This window comes from Neovison vison, chromosome 13, assembly GCF_020171115.1.
Source record: "Neovison vison isolate M4711 chromosome 13, ASM_NN_V1, whole genome shotgun sequence".
In the NCBI taxonomy this organism is placed as follows: domain Eukaryota; kingdom Metazoa; phylum Chordata; class Mammalia; order Carnivora; family Mustelidae; genus Neogale; species Neogale vison.
The window spans coordinates 27,602,783-27,625,060 of NC_058103.1; the positions used below are offsets into that span (position 1 = coordinate 27,602,783).

Genomic DNA, 22,278 nt, shown 5'->3' on the forward strand with positions numbered 1-22,278 from the left:
TCCATATTTTTAAAATAATATATTTGCAATAACATTTTATTTTCTCTAGCTTATATTTTAAGAACACAGTATATAATACATAAAACATACAAAATATGTGTTGACTGTTTGTTATTGGTAAGGTTTCCAGTCAACACTAGATTATCAGTAAAGTTTTGGTGAGTCAACAGTTATACACGGATTTTTGACTTTGCAGGGGTCGGTATCCCTAACCCCACGTTGTCATCTGAATCAGTGAAATAATAATAATAAATAATAATAAAATAATAAATAATAAATAATAAATCAGTGAAAATAATGAAAAAATAAGGCATCTGGACCTGATATATGAATTTTATTTTCGTGCTAAATGAAAGCCTAATGTTTCCCAGTACCTTGAACAGAGGAAAGCACTAAGAGAATTCAATCATCACACAGTACACCACAGCATGGGCACATAGCACCCCAAAGAGTCTGTGCAGTCTAGTTTTAGCAAAATAACATCATTCATTACGTTGAGTCAATGCTATTTTAATATTATAGGTATGTATTTATAGTATTTTGGATCTAATGGGTTGAAACATTTTAAAATTTAAGATGTAAATATAAAGAGTTTGTGTTTACTGTTAATGGTATGTATTTAATCAAAAGAATACCAAAATTATTTAAGTTAATATTAAGGATAAAAGAAATGTTTCTTCTAAAAGGGTTATTTATATTACTCAATACTGAGAAACACTGTACAGTACAACTTAAGGCATGGAATCATAAATTATAAGACTACTTCTAAATAAAAGTTATAAATATGTCAAAAATAGTATACATAATGCTAAACTGTTCATATTAAATATGTAATATTCATATTACAACAATGAAATACTATGAAAGGGGATTACCTTAACCATTTTTATAATTATTATCATTAGGGGGGTTAAAGAAAAACACATACTTTAGCAGGATATCTAAATAACTTCACAAATCCCAAATCATCCCCAGTAGCTAGGACCATTTTGTCACTGGTGAGGCAAGAGGCAGTTATGTCTGTGACTTCTCCAATTACTGGCCAAATTCCCTCACAGCATAAACCAAGCACACTTGTCCATGATGCCCAACAAATTTTTTCTACCTAAAAAGAAAATAAGGGCTGTAAGTTTGCAATATCTAAACCTTAAAAACTGACAACAAAAGTCCGAATTTTTTTTTTTTAAGATTCTATTTATTTATTTGACAGAGGTCACAAGTAAGCAGAGAGGCAGGCAGAGACAGAAGCGGGGGGAAGTAGGCTCCCCGCTGAGCAGAAAGCCTGATGCAGGGATAGATCCCAGGACCCCAGGATCATGACCTGAGCTGAAGGCAGAGGCTTAACCCACTGAGACACCCAGGCACCCCAAAAACCTGAATATTTTTTATAATTATATATGTCATGAGAAAAATTAAAAAAATTTTTTTAACATTTTATTTATTTATTTGACAGAAAGAGATCACAAGTAGGCAGAGAGGCAGGCAGAGAGACAAAGGGGGAAGCAGGCTCCCCACTGAGCAGAGAGCCCAATGTGGCTTGATCCTAGGACTCTGGGATCATGACCTGAGCCGAAGACAGACTCTAACCCACTGAGCCACCCAGGCATCCCTAAAATTAAAAGTTTAGTAGAAACAGTTAAATTATTAGTTGTCTTCATTTTGTAGCTCCCAAATCTGCTAATTCATATAGAAAAAATTTAACATAACATTATTCAAGAAGTATTTTTTATGTGTTCTAGATGCTAAGCATTCAGTGATAATAAATAGGACAATTTCTGCTTTTAGAATAACCAATAAATCTGTACTTCATGTGAAGATTTCTAATATTTTAGAGGCTTGTTTTCCAATTAATCATTACTGGATATTAAGAACTTTTACACATATATATATTTTAAAGATTTGATTTGACAGACAGAGGTCACAAGTAGGCAGAGCGGCAGGCAGAGAGAGAAGGAGGGGAAGCAGGCTCCCTGCTGAGCAGAGAGCCCCATGTTGGGCTCGATCCCAGAACCCTGGGATCATGTGAGAAGAAGGCAAAGGCTTAACCCACTGAGCCACCGAGGTGCCCCAGAACTTTTACTTATATTATCTTTACTTACTTTACTTAACATTATTTCCTCATTAAGCTACTTTCATGTTAAATTTGTTTAGCCTCTCTTCCTTGGCCATGTCAAAAAATTTTGCTAATATTGTCAGTCACAAAATGAAACACATTTTTTTCTTTTTTCTTTTCATTAAACAGGAGTTTGCCACCAAGCATCCTAGACATACAGGTTCCAAAAGATTTGACAGACATGCAGTGCTTCAATCTAAAACAGCATGTCTTCTATTTGCCTCGCATCCTCTGAGGAAAGTAACTGGACTGGAGCAGAACTAGACGTAAAAGTTGATTTATTCCCACCCACCCCCTTTTTTTTTAGAGAGAGCATTTACACGCAAGTGCAAGTGAGGGCGGGGTGGGGGTGGTGAATGGGGAGAAGAGAGAGAGAGACTCAAGCAGGCCCCACACTGGGCCTGACACAGGGCTCCATCCTACCACTTTGACATCAGGACTTAGGCTGAAATCAAGAGTCAGACGCTTAACGAACTGAGCCACCCAGGTGCCCCTGTTTTACTCCTTTTCTTTCTTTTTTTTTTTTTTAATTTTATTTATTTGACAGAGATCACAAGTAGGCAGAGAGGCAGGCAGAGAGAAAGGGGAAAGTAGGCTTCCCGCTGAGCAGAGAGCCAGATGTAGGGCTTGATCCCAGGACCCTGAGATCATGACCCGAGCCAAAGGCAGAGGCTTTAACCTACTGAACCACCCGGATGCCCCTATTCCTTTTCTTAATACAGCATCTTTTCCTTTACTCATCTAATAGTCTGGGCCAGTAAAATAAACTCACAGAAGGAATAGCCATGATTTGAATAACATGAGAACAGGTTTCATATGTAAATGATAGAAGGTGGGCATCAGTGTTCTAACAACTTAGTCATATCAACAACATTGCAAGCACTATTATCTTCCTACCTCCACACTGGGGATGGTTTGTTTTTTCCCTCTGGGAGCTTCAAAGAATAACTGTTCTTTAGCACCAGTGTTGACCTGTAAAAGCTTTCCTTAAAAAAAAAAATTAAAATATACACATATATAAAATATATCTATATAGTTAGTGGAAAGTTTAACTTTTTAAAATACTTTTTTTCCATGGCTTATTATGACATTTAAATTGTTTTATACTCATAAAATTGAATTGTTTCATTAATATAAAATTACAGAGTTAATCCCATTTAAAAGCATTCAGTGAACATTACATTAGTATTTTTTTACCACCTTTCTCTCATTAAGTTCTTTTTAAATATCAGTGTAGATAACGTAGTGTTACATTAATTTTAGGTGTGCAACACAGTGATTTGATAATCTTATACAGTGCGCCTCATGCAAGTGCATTCTTCATCCCCTTTGCCTATTTCACCTGTCTTTCCATTGCCCCCCTTTTTAAAAAGTTCTATTTATTCATTTTAAGTAATCTCCACACCCAACGTGGATCGCAAACTCACAACACTGAGATCAAGAGTCACAGGCTTTATCAACTGAGCCAGCCAGGCAACCCAGTATTTTACTATTTTTGGTGTAATTGTCAACGGGATCATTTTCTTAATTTCTCTTTCTGTTGCCTCATTATTACAGAAATGCAATGGATTTCTGTATATTGATTTTGTATTCTATGAGCTTACTTACTCCACTTTTGGTGGAGTCTTTAGGGTTTTCCATATATCGTATCCATGTCATCTGCCAAGAGTCAAGTTTTACTTCTTCCTTAGCAATTTGGATCACTTTTTTTCCCTTTTTCTTCTGTCATTGCTGTGGGTAGGCCTTCTAATACTATGTTTAATAAAAGTGGCAAGAGTGGACGTCCTTGTCTTGTTCTTGATCTTTCAGGGAAAGCTCCCAGTTTTTCACCATTAAATACGATCTTAGTTGGGGGTTTTCATATATGGTCTTTTATTATGTTGAGATATATTCCTTTTAAAGTTACTCTGTTGAGGGTTTTCATCATGAATGCATATTGTACCTTATCAAATGCTTTTTCTATATGTTTTGAAATCATCTTAAGGTTTTTGTCTTTTCTCTTGTTAGTGGGACATATCATGTTGATTCATCTGTGAATAATAAACTCTGCTTGCATCCTAGGATAAATTCCACATGATTGTGAGTGACTGTATTTATTGTTGGATTTGGTTTGCTAATATTTTGTTGAGGATTACTGCATCTATGTTCATCAGATATTGGCCTGTTGTTCTCTCTTTTTGTGGTGTCTTTATCTGATTTTGGTATCAAGGTAATGCTGGCCTCATAGAGTGAATTTGGAAGCCTCCTTTCCTCTTCTATTTTTTGTAAAAGTTTAAGAACAGGTATTGACTCTTAACTGTTTGATAGAATTCACCTGTGAAGCTGTCTGGTCCTGGGCTTTTGTTTGTTGGAAGTTTTTGGATTTCTGATTCAGTATCACTGCTGTTAATCAAACTTTTTGTTCAAACTTTCTATTTCTTCTTGTTTCAGTTTTGATAAGTTTATATGTTTTTAGGAGTTTATCCATTTGTCCTAGGTTGTCATATTGTTTGGCATATTATTTTTCATACTATTCTCTTATAATCCCTTGTATTTCTATGGTGTCAGTTATTATTTCTCCTCTTTTTTTTGGTAGATGGAAGTTGCCTAGAGGTTTAGAAATTTTGATGATCTTTTCAAATAACTAGCTCCTGGTTTCATTGACGTGGTCTATTGTTTAGTTTCTCTTTTATTTCTGCTCTAATCTTTATTATGGCCTTCCTTCTGCTGGATTTGGGTTTTGTTTGTTCTTCTTTTTCTATCTTCTTTAGGTATAGAAGTTAGGATGTTTGAGATTTTTCTTGCTTCTTAAAGTAAGCCTATTTGCTAAACTTCTCTTTTAGAATTGCTTTTGCTGCATACCATATATTTTGTGTATACCATACATTATTGTGTTTTCATTTTCATTGTCTCCAAGTATTTTTTAATTTCTTCTTTTACTTCTTGGTTGACCCAATCATTGTTTAGTAGCATGTTATTTAGCCTCCATATATTTGTATTCTTCCCACATTTTCTTTCTTGTTGTAATTTCTAGTTTCATGGCATTATGGTCAGAAAAGATGTATGGTATGATTTCAAACTTTTTGAATTGAGACTTGTTTTGTGTCCTAATATGTTATCTATTCTGGAGAATGCTTGATATGCACTTGAAAAGAGTGTGTATTCTGCTATTTTAGGATGTAATAATCTAAATATATCTGTTAAATTCATCAGTGTCATTCGAAGCCACTCTTTCCTTGTTGATTTCTTTTGGATCTCTCCATTGATGTAAGTAGGGTGCTAAAGTCTCCTACTATTACTGTATTACTAACAATTGTTGGGTACAGAAATATTTACAACTGTTATATCTTTTTGTTGAATTGTTCCCTTTATGAATATTACTGTCGTCCTTTGCTTCTTTTTACTTTTTTTTAATGTATATTTTGTCCAATATATGTATTGGCTACCCTTGTTTTCTTTTCACTTCCATTTGCACAAGAAATGGTTTTCCAATCCTTCATTTTTTCTTTTAATTTAAATTCAATTAGCCAACATATAGTACATCATTAGTTCCAGGTGCAGTTTCAATAATTCATCAATTGCATATAATACCCAGTAGTCATCACATCACTATTTCTTTTCAATCTGCATGTCTGAAATGAATCTGAAATGAGGTCTCTTTTAGGCAGCATATAGACAAGTCTTGCTTTTTTATCCATTCTGTCACCCTAGTCTTTTGATTGGAGTGTTTGTCCATTTACATTCAAAGTAATTATTGATAGGTAGGTACTTATTGCCATTTTGTTACTTGTTTATGGTGATTTTGTAGTTCTTCTCTGTTCCTTACTTCCCTTGCTCTCTTCTCTCATGGTTTGCTGGCTTTCTTTAGTGATATACTTGGATTCCCCTCTATTTTTTGCATATCTCCTACTGGGTTTCGATTTGTTGTTACCATTAGGTTTTTATATAACATCTTATGCCTATAACAGTCTATTTTAAGTTGATGATCGCCTTAAGTTTGGCGATCCATGGCAAAAAAATCCATTTTGCCAGAAAAAAAAAAAAAGACCCATTCTTTTTTTTTTTTTTTTTAAAGATTTTATTTATTTATTTGACAGAGAAAGATCACAGTAGACAGAGAGGCAGGCAGAGAGAGAGAGGGAAGCAGGCTCCCTGCCGAGCAGAGAGCCCGATGCGGGACTCGATCCCAGGACCCTGAGACCATGACCCGAGCCGAAGGCAGCAGCTTAACCCACTGAGCCACCCAGGCGCCCCTTGAACCCATTCTTTACTCCTCTCCTTCCTCCCTAAGTATATGGTGTCATACTTTCCCTTCCTTTTCTTTTATAAATCCCATGATGATTTTTACAAATACATTTTTACAGATATATTTTACTGATTTTGTGCTTTTCTTACTCTAATTTATGATTTATTATCTTTTTAATTATGATCTTTTTGTTCCACTCAGAGTCCGTATAATGAGTCATGTAGAGCTGGGTTAGTGGTCATGAACCCTTTAACTTTTGTTTGTCTGGAAATCTCTCTCTCTCTATTCTGAGTGATAGCCTTGCTGGATAGAGTATTCTTGGCTGCAGGTTTTTTTCTTTCAGCATTCTGAATATATTACGCCATTCCCTTCTGGCCTGCAAAATGTCTGCTGAAAAATCAGCTGATAGCCTTATGGGGTTTCCTCTTGTATGTAACTGTCATCTTTTCTCTTGTTGCTCTGAAAATTTTCTCTTTATCACTCCTTTTTGCCATTTTAATTATTCTGTGTTTTGGTATGAACTTCCTTGGGTTGGTTTGCTGGCGGCTTTCTTCACCTTCTGGATCTGGATTTCTGTTTCCTTTCCCAGATTTGGGAAGGTTTCAGCTAATATTTCTTCAAATAAATTTTATGCCTCTCTTGCTCTTCTCCTACTAGGATCCCTGTAATGCAAATGTTATTACTCTTTTTTTTTTAAGATTTTATTTTATTTAACACAGAGAGATCACAAGTAGCCAGAAGGGCAGGCAGAGATGGGGGGTAAGCAGAGAGCCCAATGCAGGTCTCAATCCCAGGATCCTGAGATCAAAACCTAAGCCAAAGGCAGAGGCTCAACCCACTGAGCCACCCAGGCACCCAAATGTTATTATTCTTGATGTTGATTATTCTTGATGATGTCACTGAGTTCACTGTTTTCATTTTATTATTACTATTTTTTCGCTCTCCTGTTCAGCTTGTTTTCCATTATTATGTCCTCCAGGTCATAGATCCATACTTATGCTTTCTCTAATGTACTATTTATTCCATCTAGTGTATTTTTAATTTCATTTATTGAGTTCCTCATCTCTGATTGGTTCTTTTTCATGTTTTCTATTTCTTTATTAAGGATCATATTGAGGTCATCTACTCTTTGTTCAAATCCATTGTGTATGTTTATGACCATTACTCTAAAATCTCTATCAGGCATGTTCATCATCTCCATTTTATTTAGCTCTCTCACTATGATTTTGTCCTCTTCTTTCAATTGGGACATTCTATGTGTTAGGAAGGTCAGCTATGTCTTCCGCTCTTGAAAATAGTGGCTTTATGAAAAAGAGGTCCTGTGGTGCCCTGTAGCTCCATGTCCCCTGCGCCTCAGAAGTGTCTCCTGTGTGTGTTGTATGTGCCGTAGTGTTGTTGCAGAGCAGCTTTTGCCTTTAGTGCAGTCATCTGCAATGGCTCCCCCTGCCAATTGTGGGCAGGGTTTATCCCTGTATTGTTAACGGGTGAGTCTCAGCCCACTGTGGGCTTGAGTTGGGTCAGACCAGGTTTTTGCCAGAGATGTAGTAGCACCAAACTGCAGGGCACTTTCTCTGTATTGTCCCCTGAGAAGCTTTCATGGCTTGCAGTCAGATGAGATGTCCGCCCTGAGTCCACTGCTGGGGCTCAGTTGGGACTAGTGTTCAACTACGGTTATGTTCTTCTCTCCCTAGAGCAGGGGTCACTTTGAAGTGGTGCTGTTCCCTGTCAGGGCCACTTGCACCCTACCAGAATTGTAACATTGTTTTGGAAGGGCTCCGGCCAAGGGTATACTGGAGGGGGCATGTCCCCCAAAAGCACGCAGTGGCGGGGTGTGCACTGTTAATAAGGTTTGTGCAGGTCTGCTGTGGGAGCCGACCTGAAACCCAGGTCTGGCTGGAGGGAATGTGTGTGTGGCATGCAGGGGCAGGGTGCACTGTTAAACAAGTTAGATGGAGAGTGATCCTGCTTCACTGGTTCTCGTAGGTATCCTCTTGTCTAGGCTAGGGACAGGGAAGGGAAATAGCACCTGCTAGCTCTTTTGTTCTTAGAGTTTCTCAACTCACATGCTCTGAGATTAGTAAACAAATCTCCTTTGCACATACGTCAGGTGGTTTCCCAACTGCTGCTTCCAGGGCCGATTGTTATACTGCGTCTTTAAGGGCAGATACTCAGTTTCCTTTCACCCTCCTGGTTCTTCCAGAACCAAACTGACTGATTTTTTTAAGTTCTAGGTGTTAAGCCTAGAACTAACTGTAAGAACTTGTGGAATTTGACCCCTCTGGTTTTCAAAGCCAAATGTTTTATCTTTTCCCTGTGGGCTCCCCACTGTGACTATTTCTTTCCCCTAAACATGCCCACAGTGTCCCTCCTCCCTCCAGCAGACAGTCCACTGAATCCATTTAGCTCCCAAATGCATTCTCTGTCCTTCCTACCCTCTTCATGTGGCCTCTTCTCTACATTTAGCTGTGGAGAATCTGTTCTGCCCATCTTCAGGTCATTTTCTGGGTTATCTACACTGATATGGGTATTAGTTTTATCTGAGACAAGATGAGTCTAGCACCCTCCTACTGTACCATCTTCCCCAGAAGTGGAATGTTTAACTTTTATGGGAAAAATTAAGCTTAAACACAAAAACATTTTCCCTCAGAGTCAACCACATAATTAATTCATAAATGGTTTAACTTGTTTATGTATATACATAGAAACTATTTCTGTTGTTATGGATATAAAAACCCTAGAAATAAATTTGATGATTTTTTTAAAAAAGTGTTTTGTTTTTATATTTGGAAAAACTTTTAACAATACTAGATTTATGTAAAGAATATGTGAAACAAAAATCCTTAAAAATAGAGGATTTAATATATTTAGCATTTATCCAAATGATTAAACACTGCGATGTGTAATGCATTTTACTGAAAAAAGAAAGACACTCATTAAATTCTGTATGTTATACAACTTAAAGATATTTTTAAGAAATGTGTTTTACTGAATGATGGGGAAAGGACATTAAAATCCTTATTAACATATCTAAGCTCCAAATTCTGAATTATTATTTAGACTAAGTTTATCTGACAAAAGCCAGAAAAAATGACAAAAAACCTTTTTTACATAATATTTAATTACTTTACAAATTAAAGAATTTGTCAGTTACTGTACTATCACTTGAATTATACTGGAAATACTAAAAAATCTAACCTCACAGCATTCTCCTTCAGATGTGAAACGAAGGAGTGGAAAGTAATTTTGAGAATGTTTCTCACAATGATTCTGAACTCATCTGTTGAACCACTGTTTCTCTAAAATAGCCAAACTAAATCAAATGGAACTTTTACCAAGTAGGTTTTTAAAATTCTTACCTCTAATATCCCAATCAACATGGGTTATGTAACTGGTAGCGCCTTTGCATATTCCTACTCGTTTACTACTCATCACATTGTATATATCTATAAAACTGTCATGGGATGCTACTGCAAGATATTTCCCAGAACCTGTAACAGAAACATATTTGCTTGAGATTTTCTATATTTAGAAATATTTTTTACATTGCACAACTAGAGTTAACTTTTTTTTTTTTAAGATTTTTATTTATTTTTTTACAGAGAGAGACACAGTGAGACAGGGGAACAGCATCAGGGGGAGTGTAAGAATCAGGCTTCCCACTAAGCAGGAAGCCGTACACGGGGCTCAATCCCAGGACCCTGGGATGATGATCTGAGCTGAAGGCAGACACTTAATGACTAAGCCACCCAGGCGCCCCTTCTTTTTTTTCTTTTTTAAAAAGATTTTATTTATTTTTAGGGGAAGGGAGCAAGAGAGGGAACACAAGCAGGAGGAGTGGGAGAGGGAGAAGCAGGCTTCCTGCTGAGTAGGGAGCCCGATGCAGGGCTCGATCCCAGAACCCTGGGATCATGACCTGAGCTGAAGACAGATGCTTAACAACTGAGCCCACAGGCACCCCTAGAGTTAATTTTCTTTTTTTTCTTTCTTTTTTTTTTTTTTTTTTAAGATTTTATTTATTTGTTAGAGAGAGAGATACAGAGCGCAAGCATAGGCAGACAGAGTGGCAGGCTAGAGGCAGAGGGAGAAGCAGGCTCCCTGCCAAGCAAGGAGTCCGATGTGGGACTCGATCCCAGGACACTGGGATCATGACCTGAGCCGAAGGCAGTCGCTTAACCAACTGAGCCACCCAGGCGTCCCTAGAGTTAATTTTCTTAACATTTTTTTGGATGAACTCTTAGGTGTTCTGTGAATTATAACAAAATGTGCATCACGTGATAATCTGTAACTATATTTTCTCAAGTATATTATGATTAACAAAATGTTTTCTTTAGTGTAGTGAGACAGTTCAACAGAAAGCAAAGGCCAAAAATTATATACCACAGGGGCGCCTGGGTGGCTCAGTGGGTTAAGCCGCTGCCTTCGGCTCAGGTCATGATCCCAGGGTCCTGGGATCGAGCCCCACATCGGGCTCTCTGCTCAGCAGGGAGCCTGCTTTCTCCTCTCTCTCTCTGCCTGCCTCTCTGCCTACTTGTGATCTCTACTGTCAAATAAATAAATAAAATCTTTTTTAAAAAATACCATATAATTAAATACAGTTTGTTTTTGGCTAAAAACAAATTTTCAGTAAGCCCTCTAAATTCAGAAAAAGTGGAAGTAAACTAACATAAGTAAATTTTGCCTTAACATGAGTACTTCCCACATTACAGTGGGTTTTGTCAGAGATAATGAATACATGGAAATTAATAAGCAAAATTAGTGCAACATTTTGAAAGTATTAAGAATATAATGAAGAGAGTCACCCAATCCTTCCATCTTAGAAATGAGGAAATCAAAACTCAGAACAGTTCCTTGGCTTAAGCCTATTTATTTAGTGACAGAATTGTTAAAGTTGGATATTTTGCCACTGATCTAATACAGGAATTTTACCTTTTACCATACTCTTTTCTAGTCAAAAAATTGAAATTCTAAGATAAAATAATGGTTAATAAAAATTACATATTGATATATTTGCTCATTGCCACCCCAAGTTGATAATCAAATATGATTTCAATGATATCTTACCTGGTGAAAATCGAATATCTGAAATAATATCTTTTCTGTGGTGAAAAGACACAAGATCCTCTAGCGTATCTGCATTTGCCATTAAGAAACTTCCATCATTCAGACCTACAGCCAAAGCTTTACCATCAGGAGAAAAACAGCAACATCTTCCACCTAAAAAGAGATAGAAAGCATATATCAGGTAATTTTCTATTTAAAAAAATTATGTGCTTAAGGAATCTTTAATTTCAAAGAGAATTCCTGAATTCATTATGGCTTCAAATCAATATTCAAAAGCAGTCAAGGGATAAAGGCAACACAGTTTTCTACTGAAATCAGTGGTATGAAATTCTAAGCAATAATAAATACAAACCATACCCCTCTTCTGAATGTAACATAAGTACCAATGTTTACTTTAAAAAATTAAGCTAATGAAAAGGAATGAGAGATTTTAATAACATAAAAAGCCAAAGACATGTGGAAATGTTTTGTGGGAGGTTGCTACCTCTATAGTTTCTATCTGACAAATCAGAAATGTAAGAAATAAGTCCATCTTTATAAAAATGCTTTCAAATTTGAAAAAAAAATGACAATATTTTTAAAATTTATTTTTTGGGAAATAAGAGTGGGTTTGCCTGACAGCAAGGGATATGGCAGATATATTCAAAAGCTCTAAGACTTTTGGTGTCTTGCATAAAATTAGGAGAGGAAGGGCTGGGGTACAGCTGTCACAGAATGAAAAGTTACAGAATGAATGGAGAACTAGTCATTTATCTTTTAATTATCAAGAACATAATGATGAAATCTAGGATTACTTCTGGTATTTAACAGATGATGGCAACCTGGAGCAGGGTAGCTGGAATGGAGGTGATGAGAAAGGTTAGGATTTGGATATTTTGAAGATAGGACTCTGACTAACTGGGAAGAGCATAGGAGAAAAAGATAAAATCAAGGATTCTTTTTTCAAACAGCGATGTCATTTACCGAGATGAAAAAAAACTAGAGGAGGAACAAGTGTTTGGTTTTGAACCCATTAAGTTAAGGATACCTATGAGAAATTCAAGTGAAGACATCAAGAAGGCACTTTGGTATAATTACACTTCTCTGGAGCTCAAGGAAGAAGACCAGACTAGAGATAGAAATATGGGAGACAGTAGCATAGAGATAGTAGTCACAGTCATGAGCTGGGTAAGAGCTGGTTATTAATTTATCGCCCTTCAGCTCCAAATTCACCCTTTTCTTTCCTGCTATGTGATAGTAGAGCTAGGCCCTGTAGACATTTTTCCTTTTCCAGCTAATTTGATTTTGGCCAATAGAAGGTACTGGAAGGTCCTTGCAAGGCCAAAGAAGGAGGAAGGGATTGTTCTTTCTTCTGGTGTGCTGGAACTAGATCAGATTAATGATGGGGCAAGGGTAGGTATGAGGGATGGCGCTGGGACTGGAAAATTTTTTCTGCCACCACAGCAAAAGATTTCCTAGACCAGGCCTCTGGCAAGTTTCTTTTCTACTGACACCCACATCCTCTCCAAAGAGATTTGAATCTCAGCCTGGGAAAAGAGAGGAAGGGTTCCTTCCTTAATCACCACCCACCAACCCTACAGGTGGCAGCTGCTTTCTGCAGTTGTTACTTCTATACTCCTAAGAATCAATCCTTCTTATCCCTTTTTATTTTATTAGTTCAAAACACTTATTCAATATTAAACTTTCCCTATTCCACTTACTAAGGTGGTTTCTGTTTCTTAATTGGTATAGAATTGGTACTGAAGTAGTCACAGGAGACAGATCATTAAAGACAGGATTTTTAGAACTGGTTTAGTCATGCCTTTGGGTTAAAGCACAGTGCTGAGCCCTTGTCAATGAAAAATGGGGTGTTAGTAATCTAGGGTATGCATGGGCATAACAATTAAGTTATCTCCTGCAGTTAACTGTATAGTGTCTACTGAAGTAAAATGCCCTGGGAGTCCAAGTTCTGCTACCTTTGACCATTTCAAGAATAGTGATAACTGGAAAGACAATGCTGTGCAAAAGATTCCACTGAGGGCATAGGACATTTAACAGAAAGAAGTAACAGACTTAGATCCTTAAATTCTCAGGAGGAGTCATGGTCAGACTAGAGACCATGGGCTAATGTTGCTACAAAATTAAACACAAAATTTAATTGTGTATGTTGCAAACTTACAATGTCAGTTGAATTCCCAGTTTCACCAAGTTTCTTACGTGATGGGGCACTGACTGGGAAGGAAAGAACACTGAACTGTGGAATGGGAGTGTCTGGTTAGATTCTGACAAAACTGAAAGCCTGAACTTCTGTGTTTATTCTGAGTCTCACAGCCAGTGCCAAGTTTGCTCTCCTGTGTCTGGGTAGACTAACCTTCTGGGGTAGATGCCTTACAGGGGATGTTTAATCTTCTGAAGAATTATCATAATCACTTCTCTGCGGTCACTAGACCCCTAACTTGGATCAAATCTCAGCATGCTCTAGGGAGGAGGTTGGCAATAAACCTTTTCTTAAAGGACCAGAGAGTAAATATTTTCAGCATTGCAGACCATATGGTCTTTGTCACTACTACTCAACTCTGCTACTGTAGTACAAAAGCAAAATCTAGACAATACATAAATGAGTGGACATGGTTGTGTTCCAATAAAATATTATTTACATAATTAGGAAGTGGGCTGGATTTGCTGCCCTCTGCTATAGAGAAAGGAATCCAAAAGCTTAGGAAGTTAAGAATGTTGAAGTAGATTTTTCATTTGGAACCTGTATACTTGTCCACCAACTACATTGCCCCCAAAAGCTAAACAGTCCCTTTACAAAAACATTAAGGAATTCATTTATTAAGGGCAACATCTACATCTTTGAAAAGCCTCTGTGATGTCCTCCTATGTAGATCAGGAAGGGAGAGGTTTCCATTAATATGGGCTCCCGGATTCAAAAGGGATCATCTAGGAAAAGCAGAAGCCAAGTAGCAGTACTTGAAAGAGCAGATTATTTTACCAAAAAGGGCAGCAGGAATGTCTTAATAATCAGAATGCTTTAGCCTGTAGAGATTTCTGTTGGTGACTAATCAATCATGGTATCTGCAGGAATGAAATAGATGAGAATAGGCTACCAGATTAGTGTCTGATCCATATAACGAAAAAACTCCTAACCTGGTGACTAAAAAAACTGACTTCTGTTACCATAATGGAAAGTCTCAGATTCTCAGCCTATTTTTAGAGCTGAGCCAATTCACATACTCAGAGCTCCATGATTAACAGGAAGGCTAAGTCCCATCGAGAAGGGCCCGGTAGCTATACCACAATGTATTAAGTAAGTATTTTTCCAACAATCAGTGGTCACAAATGACTCAACTGAAGAAAAGGAAATACTCAAATGTTCAGAAATTAGTAAACAGGGGCTCTGACCTGACACTAATTCTGTGGATTCTATCCAATTCCTGAATTGTAGCAGATATACTAAGGTGGATTTTAATGTTTCTAAAGATTTGTTTATTTGAGAGAGAGACAGAGACCCCCACCATACTTTCACTTTCTCTCTTTCTCTGGGGCAGAAGGCAAGGAAGAGAAGCAGCCGTCCTGCTGAGTATGGAGTTCGATTTGGGGTTGAATTCCACAACCCTGGAGATCATGACCTGAGCTGAAATCAAGAGCTGAATGTTTAACCAACTGAGCTATCCAGGCACCCCTAAGATGATACTAACTGTGGATAATAAAGTTAATCAGGTAGCGATGCTCACGAAGGTACTCTTCCAGATCTTTACCAGCACACACACACAGCCCCTAATATTTTGCATGCAGTTATTTCCTTGGTTAATGCTTTTTTTTTTTCCTCCACCCCCAGTTTATAAGGACCACCAGAGCAGTCCGCTTTTACCTGGCTTGTATCTGTGCACACCTTCAAAGCCTTGCCTCAGGGCTATTCAACTCTCCTGTTCTTTTTTGTTTGTTTGTTTGCCACAATATAGTCCACAGAGATCCTGATCATCTTGACATTCCACAAAACATCTCAATGGTCCACTACATTGATGACATTATGCAGAATGGATCTGGGGAGCAGGAAGCAACAAGCACTTTAGGTGTCTTAGATGTAAGTGAATCAAGAGAGTGGAAGATAATTACCACAAAAATTAAGGGGCCTGCCACCTCAGTGAAGCTTCTGAGGATCCAATGATATGGAATATGTCAAGATACTCCCTTTAAGGTGAAAGGCTGCTACACCTTCCAAAACCTACCACAAACAAAAGGAGTAAAATGCCTGTTATGCCTTTTAGAAGCCTATATATTTGAGTGTCATGCTTCTACTCATTTATCAAGTCACTTAAAAGGCTTCCAGGGGACCAGAACAAGAGGGGCAAGCTGATCTTTCACTTGGGCCTTATAACGTAGCAAATTCAATGATATTCAAAGTGTCTGTGGTAAACAGGGATGCTGTATGAAGACTCTGGAAAGCTACTAAAGGAGAACTATACTGTAGACCTCTTAGATTTGGGAGAAAAATCCATACCCTCCTTTATAGATAACTATTTTCCCTTTGAGAAGGTGTTTTGGCCTTGCTACTAGGCCTTGGTAGGGAGTAAATGCCTAGCTATCCTAGCTATGGGGTATCAGGTGACTATGTGTCATAAGCTTCCTATCATGAATTGCAAGTTAGATGACCAACCTAGCCATAGACTGGGTGTGCAAAGCAGCAATCTATGATCCAATGGAAATGGTATATAAAAGACCAGTCTTTCACAGATCCGGAAGTCAAGAGTAACCTGCATGAACAAGCAGCTCAGAATCCAACAATAATCCCTGCTACAATCTCTCTTCTCTCTCTCAATCTATACCTATGGCCTCATGGGTATTCATTAATGATCAGTTGGCTGAGGAAGACAAAACTTGAGCCAGATTTACAGATGTTGCTTTACAGTATATGTTGGTAGCCCCACTCAGGGGTGACCCTGAAGGATAGAAGTAGAGATAAAATTTCACAATGGGCAGCACTTTGAGCAGTACATTTGGTTTTCCACTTTTGTGGCGAGGGATGACCAGATGGACAAATTTACACAGACTCACTACCATCTGTTAACTATTTGGATGATCAGTTGAGGACTGGATTCTTTCAGGATTAGAAGATTAGAGATTAGAGACAAGGAAATCTGGAAAATGAAACTTTCAGAAAGGGTAAAAGATGTGAAGACTTGTGTGTCCTACGGAATGCCCAACAAAAAGTGTCCACTAAGAACAAAAAAATATGAAATGGGTAGCAGAAGAAGGAAGTCAGAGATATCAACCATAGCCCATAACCAGTTATGGAAATAAGGACTATACAGAAATGCTTATTATGTGTATACATAAACTATTTACTTTTTAAAAAATATTTTATACAAATTTTGTCAGTAGTTAAACTTTACCATTTAGTCTTAAGGTAACAGAATATTCAGTAAGACTATGACTAAATTTGATAGTAATGAACATAGTCAGCAATGGATACAGTGACTGTTGGAACTGTGTGTCTTCTAATTTGGGAAAGAGGGTGAGAATTTCTTCACTTGTACCAGCCATATCTGCATCTCTTTGGTTAGAAACTTTTTGGGTAGGGATACCTGGGTGGCTCGGTTGGTTAAGCCTCTGCCTTTGGCTCAGGTCATGATCCTAGGGACCTAGGATCAAGTCCCGCATCAGGCTCCTTGGTCAGCGGGGAGCCTGCTTCTCCCTCTGCTTGCCACTCCCCCTACTTGTGTGCTCTGGCTTTCTTTCTGACAAATAAATAAAATATTTAAAAGAAAAAAAAAAGAAACTTTTGGGGTAGAACATAAATAAAGTTTCTGGTCCTTAGCCAGAACATCAAGTGGTTGGGAGTTATTTGGGTTATGGGGTAACCAAAACCAAAAATAAAGGTTCTTGTCCTTAGCCAGAACCTCAAGTGGTAGGAGTTATTTGGGTTATGGGGTAACCCAAACCTTCACTACCAAATGATGTGAAATCTCAGGATCTCTACCTTTTTTTTTTTTCCTGGTTGCTGTTCCATTAAGTTTTACCATTGGTCATGATAGACCACGAAACATCCCAGTGAATCCCTCTGGAGCCAGTCCCCTTTGCCCTTAGTGTGTGGAATAACTCAGTTTCCTCTCTGCAATTGGGATCAATCACTCCAGCCAGAGAGTAAGAGCCCTTTACTCTGCTTGTTGTTTCACTGGCATACAGAGCCCAACATGACCAGGTGGCAGTCTCACCTTCCAGTTCAGAGAAAGCATGATGTCCTCTGATAAAGGAATTCTCTCCCTGCTCTTGGGAAATAAGACTAAATCAGCAGAGCTCAGTACGTTAATTCTGTGGTTATAACAAAGTTCGAGTATTTGTAAAAAGATACATATGGATGCTAATTACACAAAGGGGTAGTCTGTGGCAGTTATTACTTTATTGCCTTTTAGTTCTAAATTTACTATTCTTACCGCCCTGTAGAAGGCTTTTTGCCTTTTGCCAGCTAACTGATACAAGCCTTTGCCAATAGAGGGTGCTAGAAAGACACTACAAGTTAAAAGCAGGAGAAAGGGACTCTACAGAGTTAGATTTTACCTACTGAGCCAGAGCACTGATTTGTGGGGAGCCTGGAGCATTCCCCAGTGGGGGCAGTACTCAGAGTCCCCTAGCGAGATCCCCCACCATCACAGTGAAGGTCCTAATGATTCAGCTGTGATTTTCAGCCTCTAGTGAGATGCCCTGCTAAGACAACAGCAGCCCTCACTGTAAAACAGCATTTTCCCTGGGTTAAGCGCTTCTTCAAGCAGTGGTCTCACCACCAGCTCTGGCCTGCACCCTCTGGCAAGCTTTTCCTTCACCACTGACCACTCTTTCTCTGTTCCACTGAGACCTACACTCTTCGGCAAGCTTCTTCACCACTGACAGACGAAGTGTTAGGATGGGACTCACAGTCTTTCCAAACATGTCTGCATCTCCTTTAAATTCTTTCTTTGTTCATTCTCCCTCAGCTAACTAGGGCTAGTAGCTGTATAACCTGTCTTCTAACTGTATGAAAACCGATATAATCACACAAAGTGTAAGTGAACAAATGAAACAGAAAAGGCCAGGGAAAACCTAGTAGCATTTCTATATGTAGAGAGCAGGAAGAAGAGGGAGAGTCAGTTAAGGGAAGGAAAAAAAAAGAAGTTAATAAAGTAGAGGGGGAAAAAGACATGCATGGGTTTCAGAGCCAAGTGAAGAATGCATTTCAGAAAAGAATGCATTATATCAAAAACTGTGAGGTGCGTAAGGGGAGGACCCAGAGCTGACCAAGAGATTGGCAACAGTTTCAATGAACCAAAAGCCTAACTGGAGTGGTTTGTGAAGCAAATATCATGTGAAAACAGAGAAGTGAGCATCACCTGTGTGGAGGAGTTCTGCCACAAAGGACAGTAGAGAAACAAAAGGATAGTAAGACTCGTTATCATAGCAACTGCACATTTTATTCAACCCTATTTAGCTGGTTGGGGACAGGCATTGAGCAGGGGGAAAGTTGAGTTTGAGTAAACATTAACATAATAAGCATCCTTTTAAATGCATAGCTGAGCTTATTAAAAACTTTAGAAAATTGGGGCGCCTGGGTGGCTCAGTGGGTTAAGCCAGTGCCTTCGGCTCAGGTCATGATCTCAGGGTCCTGGGATCGAGTCCCGCATTGGGCTCTCTGCTCGGCAGGGAGCCTGCTTCCCTCTCTCTCTCTCTGCCTGCCTCTCCATCTACTTGTGATTTCTCTCTGTCAAATAAATAAATAAAATCTTTAAAAAAAAAAAAAAAAACTTAAGAAAATCTCCCCAGGCATGAAAAATAAATAGAGGGCAGAAAACTATAGTAAAATAAAGCCAAAGCCGCCCAGCAGGCATAGGAGACTAGTCTTGTTCCTGGGCCTGCTGGATAAAAATAGAATCTTTGAAGGATTATACAGTCATTGTATTCATACAGTACTGGTTTTCAAGTTCTAGGTTACTTTTATTTTTTATTTTTTATAAACATATATTTTTATCCCCAGGGGTACAGGTCTGTGAATCACCAGGTTTACACACTTCACAGCACTCACCATAGCACATACCCTCCCCAATGTCCATAACCCCAACCCCCTTCTCGCAACCCCCCTCCCCCCAGCAACCCTCAGTTTGTTTCGTGAGATTAAGAGTCACTTATGGTTTGTCTCCCTCCCTATCCCATCTTGTTTCATTTATTCTTCTCCTACCCTTAACCCCCCATGTTGCATCTCCACTTCCTCATATCAGAGAGATCATATGATAGTTGTCTTTCTCCGACTGACTTATTTCGCTAAGCATGATACCCTCTAGTTCCATCCACGTCGTCACAAATGGCAAGATTTCATTTCTTTTGATGGCTGCATAGTATTCCATTGTGTATATATACCACTTCATCTTTATCCATTCATCTGTTGATGGGCATCTAGGTTCTTTCCATATTTGGCTATTGTGGACATTGCTGCTATAAACATTTGGGTGCACGTGCCCCTTCCGATCACTACATTTGTATCTTTAGGGTAAATACCCAGTAGTGCAATTGCTGGGTCATAGGGTAGTTCTATTTTCAACATTTTGAGGAACCTCCATGCTGTTTTCCAGAATGGTTGCACCAGCTTGCATTCCCACCAACAGTGTAGGAGGGTTCCCCTTTCTCCGCATCCTCGCCAGCATCTGTCATTGCCTGACTTGTTGATTTTAGCCATTCTGACTGGTGTGAGGTGATACCTCATTGTGGTTTTGATTTGTATTTCCCTGACGCTGAGTGATATGGAGCACTTTTTCATGTGTCTGTTGGCCATCTGGATATCTTCTTTGCATAAATGTCTGTTCATGTTTTCTGCCCATTTCTTGATTGGATTATTTGTTCTTTGGGTGTTGAGTTTGCTAAGTTCCTTATAGATTTTGGACACTAGCCCTTTATCTGATATGTCATTTGCAAATATCTTCTCCCATTCTGTCAGTTGTCTTTTGGTTTTGTTCACTGTTTCCTTTGCTGTGCAAAAGCTTTTGATCTTGACAAAATCCCAATAGTTCATTTTTGCCCTTGCTTCCCTTGCCTTTGGCGATGTTCCTAGGAAGATGTTGCAGTGGCTGAGGTCGAAGAGGTTGCTGCCTGTGTTCTCCTCAAGGATTTTGATGGAGTCCTTTCTCACATCGAGGTCCTTCATCCATTTTGGGTCTATTTTCATGTGTGGTGTAAGGAAATGGTTCAATTTCATTTTTCTGCATGTGGCTGTCCAATTTTCCCAACACCATTTATTGAAGAGGCTGTCTTTTTTCCATTGGACATTCTTTCCTGCTTTGTCAAAGATTAGTTGACCATAGAGTTGAGGGTCTATTTCTGGGCTCTCTATTCTGTTCCATTGATCTATGTGTCTGTTTTTGTGCCAGTACCATGCTGTCTTGATGATGACAGCTTTGTTTTCAATAATCCTTTGGCTATTCGAGGTCTTTTCTGGTTCCATATAAATTTTAGGATTATTTGTTCCATTTCTTTGAAAAAAATGGATGGGATTTTGATAGGGATTGCATTAAATGTGTGGATTTCTTTAGGTAGCAAAGACATTTTCATAATATTTGTTTTTCCAATCCAGGAGCATGGAACATTTTTCCATTTATTTGTGTCTTCCTCAATTTCTTTCATGAGTACTTTATAGTTTTCTGAGTATAGATTCTTTGCCTCTTTGGTTAGGTTTATTCCTAGGTATCTTATGGTTTTGGGTACAATTGTAAATGGGATTGACTCCTTAATTTCTCTTTCTTCTGTCTTGTTGTTGGTGTAGAGAACTGCAACTGATTTCTGTGCATTGATTTTATATCCTGACACTTTATTGAATTTCTGTACAAGTTCTAGCAGTTTTGGAGTGGAATCTTTTAGGTTTTCCACACATAGTATCATATCATCTGTGAAGAGTGATAGTTTGACTTCTTCTTTGCTGATTTGGATGCCTTTAATTTCCTTTTGTTGTATGATTGCTGAGGCTAGGACTTCTAGTACTATGTTAAATAGCAGTGGTGATAATGGACATCCCTGCCGTGTTCCTGACCTTAGCGGAAAAGCTTTCAGTTTTTCTCCATTGAGAATGATATTTGCGGTGGGTTTTTCATAGATGGCTTTGATAATACTGAGGTATGTGTCCTCTATCCCTACACTTTGAAGAGTTTTGATCAGGAAGGGATGCTGTACTTTGTCAAATGCTTTTTCAGCATCTATTGAGAGTATCACATGGTTGTTGTTCTTTCTTTTATTGATGTGTTGTATCACATTGATTGATTTGCTGATGTTGAACCAACCTTGCAGCCCTGGAATAAATCCCACTTGGTCATGGTGAATAATCCTTTTAATGTACGGTTGAATCCTATTGGCTAGTATTTTGGTGAGAATTTTCGCATCTGTGTTCATCAAGGATATTGGTCTGTAGTTCTCTTTTTTAATGGGATCCTTGTCTGGTTTTGAGATCAAGGTGATGCTGGCCTCAAAAACTGAGTTTGGAAGTTTTCCTTCCATTTCTACTTTTTGGAACAATTTCAGGAGAATAGGAATTAATTCTTTTTTAAATGTTTGGTAGAATTCCTCCCGGAAGCCGTCTGGCCCTGGGATTTTGTTTGGAGATTTTTTTTTTTAAATATTTTATTTTATTTATTTGACAGAGAGAGATCACAAGTAGGCAGAGAGGCAGACAGAGAGAGAGAGGAGGAAGCAGGCTTCCCGCTGAGCAGAGAGCCCGATGCGGGACTCGATCCCAGGACCCTGAGATCATGACCTGAGCCGAAGGCAGCAGCTTAACCCACTGAGCCACCCAGGCGCCCCTGTTTGGAGATTTTTGATGACTGTTTCAATCTCCTTACTGGTTATGGGTCTGTTCAGGCTTTCTATTTCTTCCTGGTTCAGTTGTGGT

The 22,278-nt window shown here is 38.5% G+C and overlaps 1 protein-coding gene across 11 annotated transcripts in view; it reads right to left on the minus strand.

Annotated features, from left to right (window-relative positions):
- The window catches only part of EML5 (EMAP like 5), a 182,337-nt gene that overhangs the window by 41,828 nt on the left and 118,231 nt on the right, over positions 1-22,278 (minus strand). For 9 of the 11 annotated variants that reach the window (XM_044229511.1, XM_044229510.1, XM_044229509.1 and 6 more), the window contains 4 exons: positions 11,400-11,552; positions 9,695-9,826; positions 3,011-3,099; positions 929-1,105 (listed from right to left, as the gene is read on the minus strand). In XM_044229511.1, coding sequence (XP_044085446.1) covers positions 929-1,105; positions 3,011-3,099; positions 9,695-9,826; positions 11,400-11,552 — 551 coding nt within the window. Of the gene's footprint in view, positions 1-928; positions 1,106-3,010; positions 3,100-6,798; positions 7,001-9,694; positions 9,827-11,399; positions 11,553-22,278 lie in introns of those variants that run through there. The other 2 variants (XM_044229512.1, XM_044229518.1) reach the window with 2 other exon arrangements.